The 21804-nt window shown below is 41.5% G+C and overlaps 1 protein-coding gene across 2 annotated transcripts in view; it reads right to left on the reverse strand.

Annotated features, from left to right (window-relative positions):
- Positions 1-239: 239 nt before the first annotated feature.
- Positions 240-21804, reverse strand: part of LOC125630423 (B-cell receptor-associated protein 29) — a 56031-nt gene continuing 34466 nt past the window's right edge. For both annotated transcript variants that reach the window (XM_075124495.1, XM_048836346.2), the window contains exons 7-8: positions 5685-5785; positions 240-1279 (exon numbers count right to left, since the gene is read on the reverse strand). In XM_075124495.1, coding sequence (XP_074980596.1) covers positions 1241-1279; positions 5685-5785 — 140 coding nt within the window. In that variant the 3' untranslated portion in view covers positions 240-1240. The remainder of the gene's footprint in view (positions 1280-5684; positions 5786-21804) is intronic.

Below are 21804 nucleotides of genomic sequence, written 5' to 3' on the forward strand. Positions count from 1 at the left end.
GGTCTGTTCTGAACTTTTGGATTAACATTAATTTTTGAACCCTCTGGTCTGTATTAATTTAAAAACACTATTATCAGCATCAAACATACATATTTATTGGACAAGGCAAGTGAAATAGTAATGTTATGAAAATGTTGTTTTGTTCTTCATGTGGGTAATTATAAACTCTGATTTTCAGGTTTTAATAGAGACAGTTTATCAGATAAAATGGACATTTTCCACAAACACACTGAAACTCATAAGCTTAAACAATCCCTTTAATATAATCATCATATCCAACTTTTAAGTACAAAATTTGAATCACTAATGAAAAAATTACTCAATTTAGCTGTCAGATGCAAAAGAACAGATAATGTATATTTAATTTGAGGTATTGTAGAATTACTCCTTAAACCATGAACTGCTTTTCATCAGTATAAGTAAATTATACATGAACGTTCTTTAAAGAATTTTACACTTTGCAAAGCAAGAAAGCACAGCGGCACGCACACACACACACAAAGTAAACAATAGATTTAAATCCTTGTACAAATGAATCAGGGAACAATAAAAACCCCACCAATACTATTTTTTATGACAAAAAATTCTGAAGTACTCCAAAATAACAACCCAAAGGCATGCAAAATGGATAATTGTGAAACACACCCATCTGTGTGGCACAATGGGAAAAAAACAAACTAGTGTGAGGTGGATTTAGAAATCTAACTTCCATATTTTTACTGATTGTCAATCAAATCCTTCTACATAAATAGAATGGAAAATGAAGAATATTTAGCCTTATTTAACCCATAAGTAATCAAATTTCATAGGACTGCTGGCAAAAAAGGGTTAAAGTCACCATGTTTTCATGGTTTAGTGTGATTTACAAAACCACTCATATGTTACAAGCAATTGGTGTTATTGTGCATCATCCTTTTACCATTTTTGAGGGCAAAAGGATAGAGATCATCTGAGTTTTTAGTGCAGATGGAAAATTTCCATTATATGCTTACATTTTTCCTCACAAGAACTGAAATATGAACTTCAAGGCATATCCCTTATATCACTTAGTATTCTCATTGCAACACGGAATATATTTGGCAACCAAGAGCGATAAGTAGAATCTGAGTAGTGAACTACAGTGCATTTGATTTTCTTAAGAAAATCAAACCTTGTGCCATCTACTTCAGGAGGTTAAAGAGAAGAACAAGAGACTTCACACTGATGCAGTTATATCTAAGCAGTCTTTCCTGAATTGCTTCTACAGGTCTTTCTTATCCTCCTCTTCATCTAGGAGGTCCTGCAAACAAAGAGACAGACATGTCAGAAAGAAGCAAATGAACAATCTTTGCATTTGGCAAGATTAGTAACTGATGTCTCAGGATGAATATCCTAATGTTAAATCCTGAAAGGACAAGAGATACTGGGCTCTCTCTGTGGCCACACAAGTTCAGAATGCATCAGAAACACTATGGTTCTACTGCATGAGGAGAACCAAGAAGATGAGGAATGGCACAGTTGGACTTCACATCCCAGAGCTAAGATCCCTGGAGTTCTCTCCACAGGGACTTCGGGAGGGGTTGTGGGTGGGCGAGCTGGCCAGGAGATTTAGCCAGTACACTGTACAGACCTACTAACTACAACCATACGCCGCAAAAGGCCAGTAGGCTGCAGCTATTACTATAGCTCAGGGGTGGCCAAACTCACTGACCCTCCGAGCCAGAGATGACAATCTTCAGAAGTTTGAGAACTGGGGTGTGTCTGCTGGGGCTTGGGGATTCAACCCTGCTCCTGCTGAAGTCCTAAGCCCTGGCAGGCGCGCCCCGTGAGGCTGAAACCCCGAGAACCCCTCCCTGCTGTGCAGAAGCAGCCCCAAGCCCCACACCCTGCTGCAGGGCAGAAGCCCTGAGTTCCTCCTAACCCCAGTCTGGTAGGCAGAGGATGGGGGGCAAGGGGGGGGGGGCTCTGCGAGCTGCACTTTAACTGTAAAAGAGCCACATGCGGCTCACGAGCTGCAGTTTGGCCACTCCTGCTACAGCTCATAAGCTGCAGTATGGATGCAGCTATGTAGGTGGTTGGGGTCTGGCTTCTGGGTTGAGGGGAAAAGTCTGTCTTCCTCAACACTCATGTTGATTTCCTATATATAAGAAAGGGCTTGTCTTCACTATTAGGGAGATTGATGCTGCTGCAATCGATGTAGTGGGTGTCAATTTAGCGGGTCTAGTGAAGACCTGCTAAATCGATGGCTGAGCGCTCTCCGGTCGACCCCTCCAAGAAGAGTAAGGTAAATCGACTGGAGAGCATCTCCCATCAATGCAGCGCAGTGAAGACACCAGGATAAGTCAACCTAAGCTACATCAACTCCAGCTACATTATTCACGTACATGGAGTAATGTAACTTAGGTTGACTTACCCTGGTAGTGAAGACAAGCCCATAGAGATTTTAGCTTAAGTGCAGCAATTGTCAAAAGTGACCAAAAACACCAAAACTACATGTGGAGTTCCATATTCTCTTCATTTTGAGAAATAAAGTTTGTTCATTTAGCAAATCAAAGGTTTATAAACAGCAAAACAAAACCCCACAATAGACTGCAATCTCTTCCTGAAAGCCATCTGTATTCTTTCTGGAGGCTACATCACCACCCATAATGAAGATTCTACACTTAGAACTTGGTGGGCAATTTTGTTGATGTAGGAGTCAATAGAATTCTGCTCTCTCCAGTACAGCACTGCTGGAGTCTAGTTCCAGTGGCACAAACAAGTTGCTTAATACAATTAACAGAAACAAAATGACGTTTTCTCCAGTAAACATACATGATGGACCTAGAGGGCGCTAATGTGGGTGGTGACATTTTACAGAGTTACTTCTCTAACTGAAGCTGTACTTTAGAATAGTTGCAGAATTCTCTCAGCTTCTCAGAACTTAAGAGTTTGATTTTTTTTTAGGTCAAGGCTGAGTATTGGCAGGGGTTCACGTGAGTTAGCAATGTCTGTGAAATTGTATATGACCATATCTTTCTCAGAGTGAGTATATGTTAATATAGAACTAATAAGGTATTACTTGTCCTGAGCCGGGAGGAAGAAAAGAGGCAAATATGCTCAATGCTTAGTTGAAGGAGAGGTGAGGGGAGAGGCGAAAAGCAATCTTGTACACAAAAAAACTATATTAAAGTAACAATAAGGTTGCAAAGTCAAACACTCAAAAAGTTAGGAACAACAGAATTAAGGTTGCCTGTGCAACCTTAATTTGGCTCCCTTGTGTGCATGCACATTATGACATGGGGTTTCCTTACATGATCACATCTACTATTTCTTCCAAAGAGCCAGTGCTCAGGATGGACAGTCAATGTGCACCTATTTGATATTTTGCTTTTATCCTCATTCAATATGTTCTTTTAACAGTTGTGTTTGTGCGTGCAATTTCTTTCCTTTTTTTTTTTTTAAAAAAAGGACAACCAAAAACAAATTCCACCATGTGGCATCATATGGACACCCACATGGTTCATCAGCAGGGTTGGAACCTTTAGATCCACCACACACATCTCTGTCACTTGAGCTAATGGAGTAACTGATAGGAGTACTAGGATGTCATCCTCAATGTGGATCAGCATGAGTGTGGGGGAATGAGACACACACTTTGCCAGGGGCGTTCACAGATATTGCTGATGACAGAGGAATGGTGAGACTCAGGAATCTTGGTTTCCATTCTTGGCTTTGGAAGAGACTATACTGTAGGGAGCATTAAGACTTTTCTGCCTGTTCTCTCCTGCCCCCCTCCCCAAACTTGACTCCTTCAGCCTCATCCTCTTCAACGTGTCACAATCCTGTCTCTTTCCCACCCCTGGGCTCCTTGTCCAAGTCCAACTCTCCACTTCTCAGGCTTCTCATCCCAGTCTCCTAGTTCAGCCTCCCCCTGCTATCTCCCCATCCAAATCCTAGGGCAGGTCTACACTACAGGGCTAAATTGACCCAAGTTATGCAATTCCAGCTATGTGAATAATGTAGCTGGAGTTGATGTACCTTAGGTCGACTTAGTACGATGTCCACACCACGTGGGGTTGATGGGAGAAACTTTCCAGTCGTCTTACTTTATGCTTCTTGTTCCAGTGGAGTACCGGAGTCGACAGGAGAGCTATCGGTGGTCAATTTAGTGGGACTTCACTAGACCTGCTAAATCGACCGCCAGTGGATCAATCGCTGTGCATCGATTCCCTGATAAGTGGGGACAGGCCCCCAGTCTCCTCTCCTTACTCAGTCTTATTGCCCAACCAGTCTCCCCAGCTTCATCATTTTCTCTCTCCCCACCCTCAGTTTTATCAGATACCTTGCACCACTCTACTCCTTTCCCTCCCTCCCCCACTCCTTTTTGCTGCTCTTGTCCTCTCTGTATTTTAAGTCAAGTAGCTTCCTCTTCATGCTCCCTGTGCAGCAGCAAAACTGTTTCTGGGTCTGCGTGCCACTGACGGCACAGGAGACACTAGCTCCCTGTATTCAGTTCTAGTGCCCAGCCTGAGGCAGCACGGAGCTGCAATTACAGAGAAAATCCAGCTTCTGCCCTAAAGCTCTGGGCTGGAATATATTCAGTCACTCTGGGGGTTGCATATGCATAGTCTAGTCAGTACAGGTTCTCCGAGGGGCTGGAGCATGCTCAGGAAAGACAGAATCTTCAGATGTTTTAGCTGTCATGTGAATATTTTTTAAATATTTAAATAGTTTGTAATTTAGTAAAATTTGCACCAATTTTTCCCAACAGCACAGGTACATTCCTGACACAAAGGCCATCGGCTGCCAAATTTCCAGTTACTGCTCCAAAGCACAGGGGCACTAGAGCGTCTCAAAGAAAAGCTCACCAGAATTTTGTTAATACCGTAAAACAATGTATTTTCCACAACTTTGTTCTTGGAAACAGCTGAACAATTTTGGCTGAAAAACTTTAAGAAAAAAATTGATCCCGAGGCAGACACCTGGAATGGAAAATTTCATCCCATATAATTAAAGTTTGACAATTTTTAATCAACTGAAAATAGGGTCTTACATGGGAAGGGTCTGGCAATCTTAACAGGCAGTGCTACCAGCCCTAACTATGTTTTTATAGTATTTCAATGCCTCTGAACCCTTAAGCCCAATAAAAATCCATGAAATGATTTTTTAAAGTGTTATTCAGCTTTTGCCAGTTAGGCTGCCTGTTAACATCTTGCACATCACTTAGTTTGAACAGAATGTTTAGATTGACCTGTTTGTAGTCTCTTGCTTCCTGGTTCTTGAGCATTAACAATGCTGCAGCATTTGGATTGCAAACATCATAGAGGAATGTTTAAAACCATAAAACAAAAACTAACCCCAAACCCTCCCTCTCACTGTAATTTCCATTACCTTCTTGAAGCTTTCAGGCTCAGTCCTTGAGTGAAGGACTTCACATGAATCCTGAACTCAGCCCCCAAGCTACAGCACATCAACCTAGAAATCTGATGATGCCACCTTTCCTTACCTCAGAAAAATACTACCCAACTTTGCCATAAGATTCCTGCAAGAAGGCAGAATTCTACTAGGTATTTTTATTACCTTCAGGGAGTAATTTCCATTGTAACATATACTGAAGGGTTTGATAAATTCTCTTGCTCTTGGAAAAGAAACATCCAACTTGTGTAATTTTGTTAGTACAATTTCAGAACATTCTGCTCATGCAGTGAACCACAACCACCTACCTGCAGCCGTTCATGTTCTTTCATAAGGCGATCATATTCTCTTTTAAGGCCTTCAGATTGCTTTTTAACTGCAGTCACTTCATTTGTTGCCTTGGAAAGGGCTATAAGATATAGAAGTGAATTTATCAAAACACTTTAGTCACTGCATTTTGATATGAAGAAACATCTATGCAATAATACTACAGCTGTCCAAGAGTAAAGTTTCAATTCTGTCTTTAACAGCATGTGCACCAGATATATATGTCCCAATTCTGATCTCGCATTGGTCTATGTCTATTGACTTCAAAAACGAAGGGTCTGAATCTGATCTCACATTGCTGTAAATATGAAGTATTGCCATTGTACTTTAAACAATCACAGGTAAGTAGATATTTGGTACTTAAGTAGTTTGTGAGTTATTACCTGAAGAAAACGAAATTCAAAATTATTACACTAGGAAGTTTCAGAAGAAGTTCATATTGTTTAATATATTGTATGAGTTTCCATTCCCTTTCCTTTATAGATTTGGTTAGAAAAGAAATATACTTATAAACAGTTGATGACCTTATAAAGAATTGCACCATCTACTGAACTGTATGATTGTCTAATTCTCATTGTGATCACCTTTATGTCTTACATTACGTTTAGTTTGTGTGTCCAAACCTGGACAGTGTGAAATGATTTTAGTCAATGATTTCATAATTTGGGGCAGCTATTTTGGAGATTTGTTGTTACATTCAACCAAGATGTGTCAGAATGTAGGAAAGGGCTAGGGAGCTATATTCACTCTCTCTCACATCATTCTACAACCAGAAGCCTATTTGTACCAAGCCTTCTCAAGAATATGGAGAGGTGACTTCCTGTTAGTTTTCCAACAAGTATACGATTTTTTCTGTCCCCCCATTTTAGGAGCATAAAAATAGTTGCAATTGCCTTTGCCTATTAGAGCTGCCATTACTGCCCAAGACAATTTCCCAGTCACCTATTTGCTCTTTAGTTCACCTGTTTCATTCTGGCGAACTGTCACTATAGTGTCAAATAGTGCTATAAGAGGGTTTAAGATCTGTTTGAATGTAATTTCTATTGGAGACAGCGTGTTTTGCATGCCTATCCAGTTTTCCGTGTGCAGAAATGTCTTATTTAGTGGTACCTAGAAGTCAAGTTGTTCAAATAATTTAAATGTTTGGTACTTGAGAAGATGTTCTATGTTTTGCAGTATCTTTTCTGTCCATTTGCTTTTTGGAGTAAAATCTAATTTGTCATATAATTCACTTAACTTTGATAAGAAAATATGCATTTTACATATAGTCAGATTTCACCAATCATTTTTCATTTGTAAAAGAATGGCATTCTGAAGTGTCTCAAACTGATTTTTTTAAAGTGTAGGCCAGTTTGATTTATATTTCTGTTCCCAGAATTAGGGACTGCGTATCTACTGGAGGTTCCATTGTGCAGTAAGATTTGATTACTATAGGATATCCCAAGTTCAGACAAATGTGACACGTTTCAGGTGATGAGAGTTTGAATTATTTTAAATACATAATGGATTTATGCTCATTAAAGTAACCAGCCTGATAATATACACCACCATTTGTCTACCCAGATGTTACATCAAGCATCTTATATTTGCAAGCCTTACTTTTGCAAGTAGTCTAGCCCTATTGACCTTAATTGGACTACTTAGCAAATAAGTGTTGCAAGACCAGGTGCGATATTCCTCAGCAACATATTCATTTTAGTAATGTGTTAGACCTTTCCTAAGCAAAAACGTTACCAAGTAACTAAAGTGATGTGACATTCCTATGTGCTGTGGCAGATAGCTCCAAAACCTTTTGACATAAGAACATAACTCAGGAATGAAATGGGATTTCAGGAGGGCAAAGCAGTTTTGTCCATGGAATTCAAAAACATTTTAATTAGGAATGAAACAATCCCCCCTGCCCCTCTTCTCTATGGGAGCTCCAAGCTCCTTTTTAGTACTGCTGTATATCGCACAACACTTGAGGCCCTTCAATATAGCCATCAACCTTATGGCCAAGAAGTGCTGAACAGGACTTTTTAAAGCTCATCAACAAGGCCAAAAATGCCATTGTTGGGTGATAAAGAGCACTCCTTTCCCACTCTTCTACACCTACAAATTAAATTGGCCTAGCTACATTGCTCAGGGCTATGAAAAATTTTGTTCCCTGTGTGACATAGTTAGATTTGCCTAACTTGCATATGCGAACGGAAGAATTCTTCCATTGACCTAGCTATCGCCTCTCCAAAAGGTGGATTATCCATATCAAAAGAAAAAAAAAACCAACACTTCCATCAATTTAGGAAGCATCTACGCTACAGCTGCATCGCCATAGCTGTCCTATTATAGTTGCTGTAGTGTAGACATGGCGTTAACGTGCTGCCTGTATAGCTACCTATGCTAGGAGGTACAAGAGACAGACTCCAAATTAGATCACCCACATTGCAATATAGGCTATTAACTATTAGCCTAAGAGGTTAACCCACAAAGCTATTTTTAAAAGCAAGTCTAATTGTAACAAAATGTAAAAGGTGACTTTTTAAAAAAAAATTACCTTTGTTGCTTGCCTTCCCTCAACCCTTGTCAGTGTCCTTAGACTATGGGCTCAAGATAGTGACCATTTCTTTAGTCCCCAGAACACGCCTAGCAAATTGCAGATGCAATCATAAACCAAGATGCTGTTCTCAGCAGACTTTGAACAAAGCATAAGTGCTTAATAAAGAGAAGGAACAGGGGAACTAGTCTGAAACAGGGGCAATACTTATTTTGCTATTACCTTGACTGCTCCTCTGTTGAAATCATCATCCATGCCTCATTTCTTTATGCCTCACTTCTGGAATTTCCTTTTCTATGCCTTCCCAAGACCCAGGTCTCCAGACTCCAGCATATGAAGAAAGATACTATATACCTTCACATATACCCGAAGGTGGATGACTGCAACATCCACATTTTTTAGACATTCCATTGGGTCTTCATTTGACAATCTAGTTCAAAATCAACCTTATTTTTTAAATTTTCCATGGGCTTTCTTTTTTTAAACGTTCCATAGCCTTACCTCATAGACCTGGGATGAAATGCTGTCTGCACTGAAGTCAATGGCAAAACTCCAACTGACTGCAATGGAGCCAGGATTTCACTCCTTGTGTCTCTATATTCCTCCTTTCACTCCCCCTCTCTGCTAGTCTTGCACTGGCCTCCTCTCGTCCTTTAATACCATCTTGCTAGTATTAATGTAAGAATCTTCTCCTCCACAACTCCCATAATTTGGAACAGCCAGCCATTCTGCACATCTGACAAGTGAACTCTCCATTATATTTACAATCTTTGCTGAAATTCTCTTCTTTTCTTATATTACTTAACTTTCTCTTCTGCTACTGAAATATCTGACACTCACACACGTGGGAATCAAATCAATAAGTGTTACTCTTTATAAGTTTTTAATATTTACATTGCAAATAAAATGTAAACACATGTTCTCTTTTCCCTCTTCACTTTGAGGTTCCTCTCTATGCTGTATAGAAAACTAAAAAGGAAACATACTCCAGGATTTAATAGTTTTTCTTCATACTTAGGGATTTCACAATCTAATGCCATTGCACTATTTTTCATACAATATTTTGGTAACTTGATCTAATAGTAGCTACTGGGCTGTTTCACAAGAAGCTGAACACTGCTTTGGTTGTAACTAAAAACACCCATATCTCTAAACATGAACAAAATATCTAAAGATATCTGTAGATCAACAAAGCAAACAACTCATTGCATCGTCTCAATGTTTTGACCACAACGGACTCATGACAGGAATACCTCACCGAATCCTAGCCGAAGGAAAGCAAAGGCCAAGCTGTCCCTTCCCCCTCTGTGGGGAAATGACGAAAACCCCATTGATCCCTGCTGTGGACTACAGAATGAGTTGATCTCTGCTGTTCCTGGTGCAAGTGCTGGAGGAACCAACTAGGGGCAGAGCTCTTCTTGACCTGCTGCTCACAAACCAGGAAGAATTAGTAGGGGGATGCAAAAGTGGATGGGAACCCTGGAAGGCAGTGATCATGAGATGGTTGCGTTCAGGATCCTGACACAGGGAAGAAAGGAGAGCAGCAAAATACGGACCCTGGACTTCAGAAAAGCAGACTTTGACTCCCTCTGGGAACTGATGGGCAGGATCCCCTGGGAGAAAAACAGGAGGGGGAAAGGAGTACAGGAGAGTTGGCTGTATTTTAAAGAATCCTTATTGAGGTTACAGCGACAAACCGTCCGGACGTGTAGAAAGTCTAGTAAATATGGCAGGCGACCAGTTTGGCTTCACAGTGAAATCCTTGCTGATCTTAAACACAAAAAAGCAGCTTACAAGAAGTGGAAGATTGGACAGGGAAGAGTATAAAAATATTGCTCGGGCATGCAGGAGTGAAATCAGGAAGGCCAAATCACACTTGGAGTTGCAGCTAGCAAGAGGTGTTAGGAGTAACAAGAAGGGTTTCTTCAGGTATGTTATCAACAAGAAGAAAGTCAAGGAAAGTGTGGGCCCCTTACTGAATGAGGGAGGCAACCTAGTGACAGAGGATGTGGAAAAAGCTAATGTACTCAATGCTTTTTTTGCCTCTGTCTTCACAAACAAGGTCAGCTCCCAGACTACTGCACTGGGCAGCACAGCTTGGGAAGGAGGTGGCCAGGCCTCTGTGGAGAAAGAAGTGGTTCGGGACTATTTAGAAAAGCTGGACAAGCACAAGTCCATGGGGCCGGATGCGCTGCATCCGAGAGTGCTAAAGGAGTTGGCGGATGTGATTGCAGAGCCATTGGCCATTATCTTTGAAAACTCATGGTGATCGGGTGAAGTCCCGGACAACTGGAAAAAGGCTAATGTAGTGCCCATCTTTAAAAAAGAGAAGAAGGAGGATCCTGGGAACTGCAGGCCAGTCAGCCTCACCTCCGTCCCTGGAAAAATCATGGAGCAGGTCCTCAAGGAATCAATTCTGAAGCACTCAGAGGAGAGGAAAGTGATCAGGAACAGTTAGCATGGATTCACCAAGGGCACGTCATGCCTGACTAATCTAATTGCCTTCTATGACGAGATAACTGGCTGTGTGGATGAGGGGAAAGCAGAGGACCTGTTGTTCCTTGACTTTAGCAAAGCTTTTGACACGGTCTCCCACAGTATTCTTGCCAGCAAGTTAAAGAAGTATGGGCTGGATGAATGGACTATAAGGTGGATAGAAAGCTGGCTAGATTGTTGGGCTCAACAGGTAGTGATCAATGGCTCCATGTCTAGTTGGCAGCTGGTATCAAGTGGAGTGCCCGAAGGGTTGATCCTCAGGCTGGTTTTATTCAATATCTTCATAAATGATCTAGAGGATGGTGTGGATTGCACCCTCAGCAAGTTTGCAGATGACACTAAACTGGGAGGAGAGGTAGATACGCTGGAGGGTAAGGACAGGACACAGAGGGACCTAGACAAACTAGAGGATTGGGCCAAAAGAAATCTGATGAGGTTCAACAAGGACAAGTGCAGAGTCCTGCACTTAGGACGGAAGAATCCCAGGCACCGCTACAGACTAGGGACTGAATGGCTAGGCAGCAGTTCTGCAGAAAAGGACCTAGGGGTTACAGTGGACGAGAAGCTGGATATGAGTCAACAGCGTGCCGTTGTTGCTAAGAAGGCCAATGGTATTTTGGGATGTATAAGTAGGGGCACTGCCAGCAGATCGAGGGACACGATCGTTCCCCTCTATTAGACATTGGTGAGGCCTCATCTGGAGTACTGTGTCCAGTTTTGGGCCCCACATTAGAAGAAAGATGTGGAAAAATTGGAAAACATCCAGCGGAGGGCAACAAAAATGATTAGGGGACTGGAACACATGACTTATGAGGAGAGGCTGAGGGAACTGGGATTATTTAGTCTGCGGAAGAGAAGAATGCGGGGGGGATTTGAAAGCTGCTTTCAACTACCTGAAAGGTGGTTCCAAAGAGGATGGATCTAGACTATTCTCAGTGGTAGCGGATGACAGGACAAGGAGTAATGTTCTCAAGTTGCAGTGGGGGAGATTTAGGTTGGATATTAGGAAAAACTTTTTCACTAGGAGGGTGGTGAAACACTGGAATGCGTTACCACTGGAATCTCCTTCCTTAGAAGTTTTTAAGGTCAGGCTTGACAAAGCCCTGGCTGGGATGATTTAGTTGAGGATTGGTCCTGCTTTGAGCAGGGGGTTGGACTAGATGACCTCCTGAGGTCCCTACCAACCCTGATATTCTATGATTCTATGAGAAGAATTGTGCTGCCTTTGCAGAGTTATTTCCCCACCACCTTTTCTGAACACCTCCCTGTGAGCCACACATTGCCGTCCAATCAACCCTATGGTAAATCCCCACCTATAGTAATGATGTCTGAATCATTAACTTAGCTGCACTGGACATGCTCATGTTCTACAATATGAATCTTATGACAACATCAGTGAACAAATACATTTAACCAGAATAATGTAGAAAATGTGCACAATGTAGCTAAGATTACACTGTTATTTTACATGCTAGGATTGTGTTACAAGCTTTTCCAAGGTATTTTTTTAAAGGGAAAAAGCCCCCCCAAAAATCCTTTTAGCGACATAAAGGCACTTAGAATCTGTGCATCTATAAGAACAGAAGGGACCATAATCTACTCTGACTTCCTGTCTAAATACAGGCCATAGAACTTCCCCACAATAATTCTTAGAACATATCTTTTAGAAAAGCATCCAAACTTGATTTTTAAATGACCAGCATATGCCTTGGTAAATTCTTCCAATAGTTAATTACTCTTACCATTAAAAATATAAGCCTTATTTCCTGTCTGAATCTGTCCAGGTACAACTTCCAGCCACTGGATCATGTTATACCTTTCTCTGCTTGATTGAAGAACCCCCTATTAAATATCTGTTCTTCACGTATGTATTTATAATGTGTAATCAAGTTACCCCTTCACCTCTTCTTTATCAAGCAAAACAGATGGAGCTCCTTCACACTATCACTATAAAGCAGGTTTTCTAATCCTTTATTGTTCTTGTGGCTCTTCTCTGAACGTACTCCAATTTATCAACATATTTCTTGAATTGTTGATAGCAGAACTGGACACAATATTCCAGCAAGGTCGCACCAGTGCCAAATTCAGAGGTAAAATAACCTCTCTATTCCTACTCAAGATTCTCCCAGGATCACATTAGCTCTTTTGGCCATAGTATAACACTGGGAGTTCATTTTCACCTGATTATTCATCACAACCTCCAAATCTTTTTCAGAATCACTGATTCCTAGGATAGATTTCCCCATCCTGTAAGTATGGTCTTCATTCTTTGTTAACAGATGCATAGATTTAAGCTATATTAAAAGTTTGCTTGTGCCCAGTTTACCAAATGATCCAGACTGCTTTGTACCAGTGACTTGTCCTCTTCATTATTTAAAACTCCCCTGACCTTTGTGTTATCGGCAAACTATCAGTGATGATTTTATGTCTTCTTCCAGGTCATTGACAAAAATGTTAAATCGAAGAAAGAACTAACCTTTATGGAAGCAAACCTGTTCAATGATGATTCCTTGTTTACTGGTCTCAAAATTTAACTATCAGCCAGTTTTCAATCTATTTAATGTGTGCTAATTTTATATCATTCTAGTTTTTTAATCAAAATGTTATGCAGTACCAAGTCAAATGCCTTACACAAGCCTAAGTATATTACGTCAACACTATTACCTTTATCAACCAAACTTGTAACCTCATCAAAACCAAATATTAAGTTAGTTTGATCGGATCTATTTTCCATAAACCATGTTGATTTGAATTAATTACATTACCTTCCTTTAGTTCTTTACTAATTGAGTCCTGTACCAGCTGCTCCATTATCTTGACTGGGATTGATGTCAGGCTGACAGATCTATAATTACCTAGGTCATCCTGTTCACCTTTTAAAAAATTGGCAAACTAGCTGACTTCCAGTCTTCTGGAACTTCCCCAGTGTTCCAAGACTTACTGAAAATCAACGTTAACAGTCCAGAGAGCTCCTCAGCCAGTTCTTTTAAAACTCTTGAACGCAAGTTACCTGGACCTGCTGATTTTAAAGTATCTGACTTTAGTAGCTTCTGTTTAACATCCTCCAGAGATATTAGTGAAATGGAAAGTGTGTTTCACCATATGAGGAGACCGTATCATCTGTTTTACTCCAAATAAATAACAGAAATATTTACTGAAGACCTCTACATTTTCTGCATTATTGCTGATAATTCTACCATTGCCATTTAGTAATGGACCAATACCATTGTCAGGATTCTTTTTGTTCCTATTATATTTTAAAAATTCCTTATTGTCCTTATGAACTTATGAAAATACTTATGTTTCACTGGTGACCAACCACATGCATTGAAAAGTGTAGATTTAAGAACATGTTCAGCACCTCCAACTCTCAAAGTCTCTGTCCCCAAATCCCAGCCTTAAAAACTCAAATGGGCAAGGGTAGGATGCTCTTGCCTGGGCCACAGAAGAGGACTGGAATTGTTCTAAGAGGGCTTCTCCACCCTAATAACTGGAAAGGCTGCAGTGTTCCTATGACATACTCCTCTCCGCAGAGGTGGCGGATCAGCTCATCACAACAATTCTTAGACTCTTCCCCTGCCCAAACTATTAATCCTTTACTAGGGAAATGGCTTTGCTACCAGATAATTCATGCAGCAATTAAATCAGTGTTGGTTGCAAGGTAATTTTTTTTAAAATTGTTAATACTTTGCACTTATATAGTTTGAAAGAGTATGTGAAGGGCCACTTTCTTTAGAGGATCTCAACGTGTATTTGCAAAACATTTTCCAGGAAGGGAAAATAAGGCACAGATAGGCTAAGTGATTTGTCCAAGATAACAGCAAGCCAGTTGTAGAGCTGGGAGTAATATTTAGATCTCCTGACTCTCAGTACTGTGCTCTAAATCAGAACACATCCTTCAGAAATGTTAATTCTTCATTAAAAACTAATTCACTTGGCTCCCCTCCCCCCAGCATTTTCACTGTTTTTATGTTGAGTGAGCAATTCCAAGCAATGGGATAAAATGTTTATCAAATTCAAATCAAGTTTCTCCCTTGCAGAGGGACTTCATAACATCTTAACATGGTACTTAAGTAGATTGGCAGGGCCTGCAAAAGCCCTCCTCACAAGGGTTAATGATATCCCTTTGAAAAACTATAACCAGAAATACTCAGCTATAACATGTACTACATTGTATGGGATGCCTCTTAATAAAGTTTTATGGTCTAGAGGTTAAAGCAAAAGGATGGGAGCATGGTGGGCTTGTCTTGTATACCTAGCTCTGCCAATAGCTCAACATGTGACCTGACCTGGTCACTTAACCTTCTTGTATCTCAATTTCCCCATTTGTAGATGGAAACCGATGTTTACTCACTTTTGTAAAATGTTTTGAGATCCTGTGAAGGTTTTCATGTAAAGGGCATTTTCACACATCCCTTCAGCCTGGTTCTAACCCACACCCAGAGATGACCTGTGCCTGCCGACAGCATGGGTGGGAAGACAGAGTGAGGGCAGCCAGCTTCAGCAGTATTACTGAGCGTGCTTAGTACAAGCCAAACAGCAAATCTGGGGGGGACCCCACATTCTCCCCCCCCCCGTGTCGTCTCTGCCCCCACCTCTTTAAAACAAAAACCTACATAATGCCCAAACTGAACTCTCACTGGTAGTGATAAAATTTATCAAATGCTTTCATGTGTCCCCATTTCTTGTTCATACCTTTCAAATCTTGAACAATCTTGCATCAATTTATTTTAAATTAAAAAAAAAAATTAATGATTGTAATATTATAGGTCTTGAAATGGTGTGTGTATTTTAAAACTAGATTGGCCAAAACCATCCCTTACCTCCTCCCATAAAACCCAGAGAACTAGCAACACAATGTTCTTGTTACAATTATTTTGTACACAAATCAAATCTGTTTAAAGGATCCAGGATCCTGTTTCAACAGCATCTTTTTCCTTCCCCCCGCCCCACATCAGCCTCTGAGAACTATTCTGAATTCTTTTTAGTTCTGCGTGTGCGTGCGTGCGTAAATATGATGTGTTTAAAAGCACCTGAAGGTATGTCTACATGGCAGCCAGGAGGTGAGATTCTCAGCGTGGGCAGACAGACTTGCGCTAGCTCACCTTGAGCTAGTGTGTTAAAAACGTCTGTGTGGAGATTGCAATACTGGAGGCAGCTTGGGCTGTCTGAGTTTGGACCCAGGGGGTCAGGCTGGCTTGAACTCAGGCTGCCAGCCCAAGTCTCAGCCAGTGCTGCAACATCCCCACTGCTACTTTTAGCACACTAGCTTGAACTAAGTTAGCACGAGTCCCAGGTGCAGTGTAGACATACCCGAAATCTCATTTTCAAAAGTGACTTAAACTTAAGCTTCGAAGTACCAAATGCACTTTTGAAAATTTTATGCATCAAGTTCAAAATTCTCTCCCCACACATACTTTAAACGTTTTGCAAAACATGAATGCCACATTAAACAACGAAAGAGACAGATGTTATCCCCTTTGCTTATTGTGGCTGGAAGGCTGACAGGAAAAAAGAGACATGTCAGTGGGGTTCTGTGTCCTCTTATTTTGGATTTCTTATTCTGTGTAGTGGAACAGCTTTGATATGGATGGAGTCTAGTATGGAAGAAGGGTCATATGTAATGAAAATATATAGGAATGGAAGAGCAGAAGGGTTGTCATGCTCTCAGATACAGGCAGAACATTTGGTGCAAGTCATATGGAGTTGAGCATTATAATGAGATGTTCACATACTACTGCGGAATTTGGCAGGGATCTGTTCTGCTGCAATGCTTAATTAATACTTGTCAATCCGTATAACAATTTTGTTATGTGTAAATAAAGCTGTAGCTTTTACTAGATATTAGTGCAGTGCCCGCAGAAGGCCAGGTGAGTTGAGGAGGAAAAGGAGTAGGTCAATTCTGCTGTACTTCCCTCAGAAAAGGTACCATCGTCATGAACAACAAATACTTCACATTTCAATAGCTCCCTAAAGTACAGGATCCATAAGTGAGAAAGGATGGATAAGACAAATGCCTGGTTAATATACAGAGAGACAAGGTAGAGGAGGTTAATATATAGTCATTTAAATGTATTCAACTAGGCAAGACTTTTCTAATCCATTCATGAAAAGGATAGCTAAGAGAAGGAAAGTCCTGCAAATTAAACTCAGACCAGTTTATTTCATTGCGGGTTTTTAAGACAATTTATGGCACTAGCAAAATAGTGTATTATGTTGTTTCAGTATGTAGGGTTATTATGTTTACTATTGATTGAAATTTAGGAAACTAAAACACACCAAAGAAACTTCACAATTTCAGAAATAGCCTTGAGACGTGCCCCTGCAAATTTGTATGCACAAGTTTTCCATAAGTAAACTTGTCTACATGCAGAAGGTAATAAGTACAGTGCTAGCAGACAAGTTAAGAGCCCTTGAGAATTTAGATGAAAATTTTCCTATTATAAGCAATTATAGTCTTGAAATGTATCTATGTGCAAAGGAGAAATATTTTCTTATTTCTGGATTTTTTTTTTGCTTTATACAGAAAATCATACCAGAAGACAGTCAGTCACTCATGATCATCAGGTCTACATCACCACTACTAAATCCTGCCAGCATTCAGTCATTTTAAGATAGTAGTGAAACAGTCTTCATAATATGCATGTGCATCTATAAACTGCCATCTCAGAATTTCTCTCTAAGGACATGTAATTACATGTCCAGGTATGCTAAAAATGGACTTAGGCTCTGAAAGTCCTAGCTAACCCACTGCTGGGTGCCTGTAAAGCCCTCAGTATGTGGGTCTGCAATAAAGAAAAATAAAAGCCCCCTTCCCTTCACTTCCATAGCATTGCTAAAAAAGAGGCCTAAATGGGGATAGGAGAACCAGAACAAAACACAACAAAAACCTGTCTGAAATTGTTGTTAGTTCCTCTCCAACTTTTTCTCAGATTTAGGTAACCCCTTATCTAGAATTCTGGCCTTGTCTTCTCTAGGAAAAATGGTGTGTTCTAAACTGACGCACCAGTTTGTAGTTTTAACATGATTAAGAGACTGCTCCTCAGAGGGCCTCCAAAAAACACCCCCTCAGTATTTGGATCCCAGTAGAAAATTCAAAAAGATCTCACATTAAACCAAAACCATAACAGTTCACCTTTCCCATAAAGTTAGTGTGTTGATCTGGATACAAAATTCTATTATTAAAATGTCAAACAGAAGGATTTTAGTTCTAAATGCAACTCTGACTGGAACTTTAAGTATGGCAGCACTAGGGTGCCTTAATATACTGCCACTTTTTAACGCAAATGAACCACTCACAGGATTCCATCCTTATGTACAAAGTGTTTCAAGACCAGCTTCATATTACAGCAAGAGATGTCTGGAATCGCTTGGTGTAATATGCTGTGTACACAGTTTATTTGCCATTCAAAGAGCAAAAACATAGTCTTTTAAAGCAGTCAAACCATACCGGATTTTACCAAAATAAGGATAGGAAAAACCATAAAGGGTTTTTCCATTAATTTTGTTTGTGGTTTAGGTCTGTCATGATTAGGTAAAAGGAAACTTCAAAGAGACATTACTTTGCAACTATGCAAATACAAAGGAAGAAATAGAAGGTTTTTCAAAGATTTTTCAGTCATACGTGCTCACCAAAGCGCAACACAGATAAGAAAGATCAAAGTTGAGATTATTAAAAATAACGCACTGAAAAACTTGTTTTAATGCACTGGTCTTACTTTTAAAAACCATGAAGTTTCACATTCCACTGCTCAGTTTTAAGGAAGTTATATTCTGAAATTTTACAAGACATACCTCAATAACTTGATATAAAAATTGAAATAAATATAGCCTGGATCAAACATGTGGGGTGTGCCCACATTAGCTTTTACATTCATGTTGAGCACCTCAAGTTAAGTAGCAATTAACCAATTCAAGGTTAAGAAAAAAAAAATCTAGTGTAGACACATCCTGGCAGGATGACCTTTATTATTTGTATTATTGTAGTGCCTAGGAGTCTCCCCATGGTTAACAACCATATTTTAACCCTGTGCATATGACAGGGTCAGAAACTGATTCCTCACAATACAACTTCTTAAATTGAATTTGTGGAGACTTATTTTTGGTGCACTTTAGCTGAACGACATCCCCCAAAACCCACACAGGGACTGCAGCTGAGATGGCATGTGATAAACCTACTTTCACCCCAGCTTTCTATTACATTCCTGGCTAAAAAGCTTATCGTATATATTAAGGCTATACCCTGCCAATATAAATACACATGTGCATTTACATTCTCCTTTCAATGAGCTTGTCACTTCAAAGGAAGCCTTTCTTCCCTTTCTGTAAGGAAACAGCAGGGGAGGGAGAACCCACAATCAAACCTGCCTGGCAGGGAAAAGGGTAAAGGAGACCCCCTCCATTCAAAATAATGGATTCTTGATGTATTAATGCACCAAGCCCAACTAAAAACAGCTGTTCTGCAGTTTTAATTTGTCTTTAGGTTTAGAACTGACAACTTATGATTCATTAAGCATTTGGAGTTTCTATTCTTGCAGTCTAGTAGCAGAGGCACACTACTCTAGCCAGGGCACTGACCACTCTGTGATCTCATGAGAACTGCTACCTTATAGTGACAGCATTCTGTATATCGTCAAGGAAAAACATTTTTGGACTAGATTGTGTCGATTTGATCTTCGCAAGGTCACAAGTGATGTTATCTAAAACATTAATTTCAGATGGGCGGGTGTTCATAAATGTCACACACCTTGAAAGATCCAAATAGGACATCTTCAAACAGGTAAAATCTGCTTTTATCTCAGTGTCAATTAACCAAGAAAGCAGTTCTGACAGCCTAAACCTTAAACATGGTAGCTGATAACATATGGTGTCATGCTTCAAAGCACATCATCCCCCCATTTAAAAAAAAAAGAAGAAAAGAAAAGAAAAAGCTAATGTCTCTACAGTTGAGAGAGAGAGAGAGAGAGAGAGTCAGAATTCCAGTAAAGGCTTACCTTGTATCTGTGGTTTAAAAGATACACTGTACCGAATAAACTTTTCATATACCATCCATTTTTTGGAATGAGGAGGAAGATTATACATAGGCTTGGAAGCATAAGATTTGTATCAGTAAATATAAGTTAATGTCAATTTAACTGAACACACACAAACTAATGAAAAATGTTTCCATCAATGCTAATCAAAATGTATAGATAGGCAAAGAAAGAAAAATGCTGCTTGAGAACTTAAGGATATTTTGATTGTATATTTTGACATCTGATATTGACAATTTGTATTTTAAAAGTTATAAAAATAACTTTTTGAATCTTGTAGTAATGTAGTGTGGTTCCCTGCCACCCTGGAGAGAGGACACCCTCTGGACATCAGATTGGATGGAGTCAGGGAGCTCTGAGCCCGCCCCCTAGAGGGTCAGGCATGGCACCGGAAGTATAAAGGCCCGACCCCAGAGCTCACTGAAAGGGCAGCCACCAGGGAGGCCAGACGCCTCCGGCCTAGCTCGCAACTGGGAAACCCCAGCAGCCTGCAATAAACCCAAGGACTGGCCCAACCTGCCCCATGCCAGCTACCCGGAGGACTTGCCGAGCTTGCCCTTGCCAGCTATCCCGAGGAACCCATGGTGCTGGACCCCAATGAGGACACCACCCTGACCCAGGTACCTCAAGAGGGGGAGTCTGGAAGTAACCGGTAGCAGCTGACCCTAGTCTGGCTGCAGCACTGCCAGAACCCATGTCATTGTGTTGCTGAGTCAGTGGGGATCCTGGCCGCAGCAGGTCTTCTGCTGCTGCTAGGGCCACAGTGGAGTGGGAGGGCCTGAGTCCCCCCTGCCACCCAACTTGCTGGTGTCAGTCTCCCCCCTCTCAAGCCCTTCAGAGCCAAGGGCCTGAACTTACTGTTATATGCTGTTGTTGCTCAGCCCCTGCCTGAGCGCCTGACTCTCTATTGCTCCGCCCTGACCTAGGGCCTGGGCTTGCTGTTATATACTGTGGTTACTCAACCCCTGCCTGAGGGCCTGAGCGCCTGACTCACCATTGCCCTGCCCTGACCTAGGTCCTGGGCTTACTGTGTTTAGTTCTGCCCTCACAAGGGCTGCAGAGGAAGACTCCTGCAGCCGAATTATGTCCCCACAAGACATCTTCCCGAATTTAGTGAGGCGGTGTGGTTCCCCGCTGCCCCGGAGAGAGACGAGCCCCAGCTAACCTCTCTACATGTGGTGGAGAATGTGGGCATGATCCCTCGACTGCTGTGAGAAAGGGTCTGGGGGGAGGGTGAACGTACCCCTGAAAAAGCCATGGATATGGACAAACTCATCAAGCTCCTGACCGAGAGCCAGCAGCGACAGCAGGTGGCCCAGCTCCAGCAGCTGAGAGGACAGCAACAGCAGCTGATTCGGGACCTGGGGGTTTAGAACCAGGAACAACAGCGGCAATGCCTGCAGCAGCTGACGATAGTACTGCCTCGCCCCACGGCGCCCCAGCCGCAGCTGCGTCACCCCGCACCATTGCACTGGTGCGGCTGACTAAGATGGGACCCGATGACAACTCTGAAGCCTTTTTGGTAGTTTTTGAAAGAGTGGCGCTGGTTTCGGGTGGGCTCCTGACCAAACGGGCCACTCTCTTGGCCCCATAGTTAACCAGGACAGCCCAAACAGTGTACAGTTGGCTGTCTATGGAGGATGCAAGGGACTATAGCAAGGTAAAAGCAGCAATCCCGGACGCCTTGGATGTCAGCCCGGAAACCTTTCGGCAGTGGTTCTGGAGCCAAACCTACCCCACAGGCACCAGATTCTGGTTGGTGGCCCAAGAGTTGAAGGAAGCATGTAAGCGGTGACTACAGCCGGAGAGGAGGACCATGGACGAGGTCACAGAACAAATTATTTTAGAACAGTTAGTCTACATCTTCCTGGCACGAGGAAGGGTCTGGATGCTTCGCCATCAGCCAGCAATGCTAGCCGCTGCCTTGATGGAAGACTTCCTCGTGGCCGAAGCGCTGGTGGGGCCAGCTACCAGAGCCCACCCCCCAGGGCCAGAGTGCCCTAATCCTGAAAAGAAAGGGGGCTCAGACCAAAGTTCGGA

The sequence above is a fragment of the Caretta caretta genome, chromosome 1 (genome assembly GCF_965140235.1).
Source record: "Caretta caretta isolate rCarCar2 chromosome 1, rCarCar1.hap1, whole genome shotgun sequence".
Classification (NCBI taxonomy): domain Eukaryota; kingdom Metazoa; phylum Chordata; order Testudines; family Cheloniidae; genus Caretta; species Caretta caretta.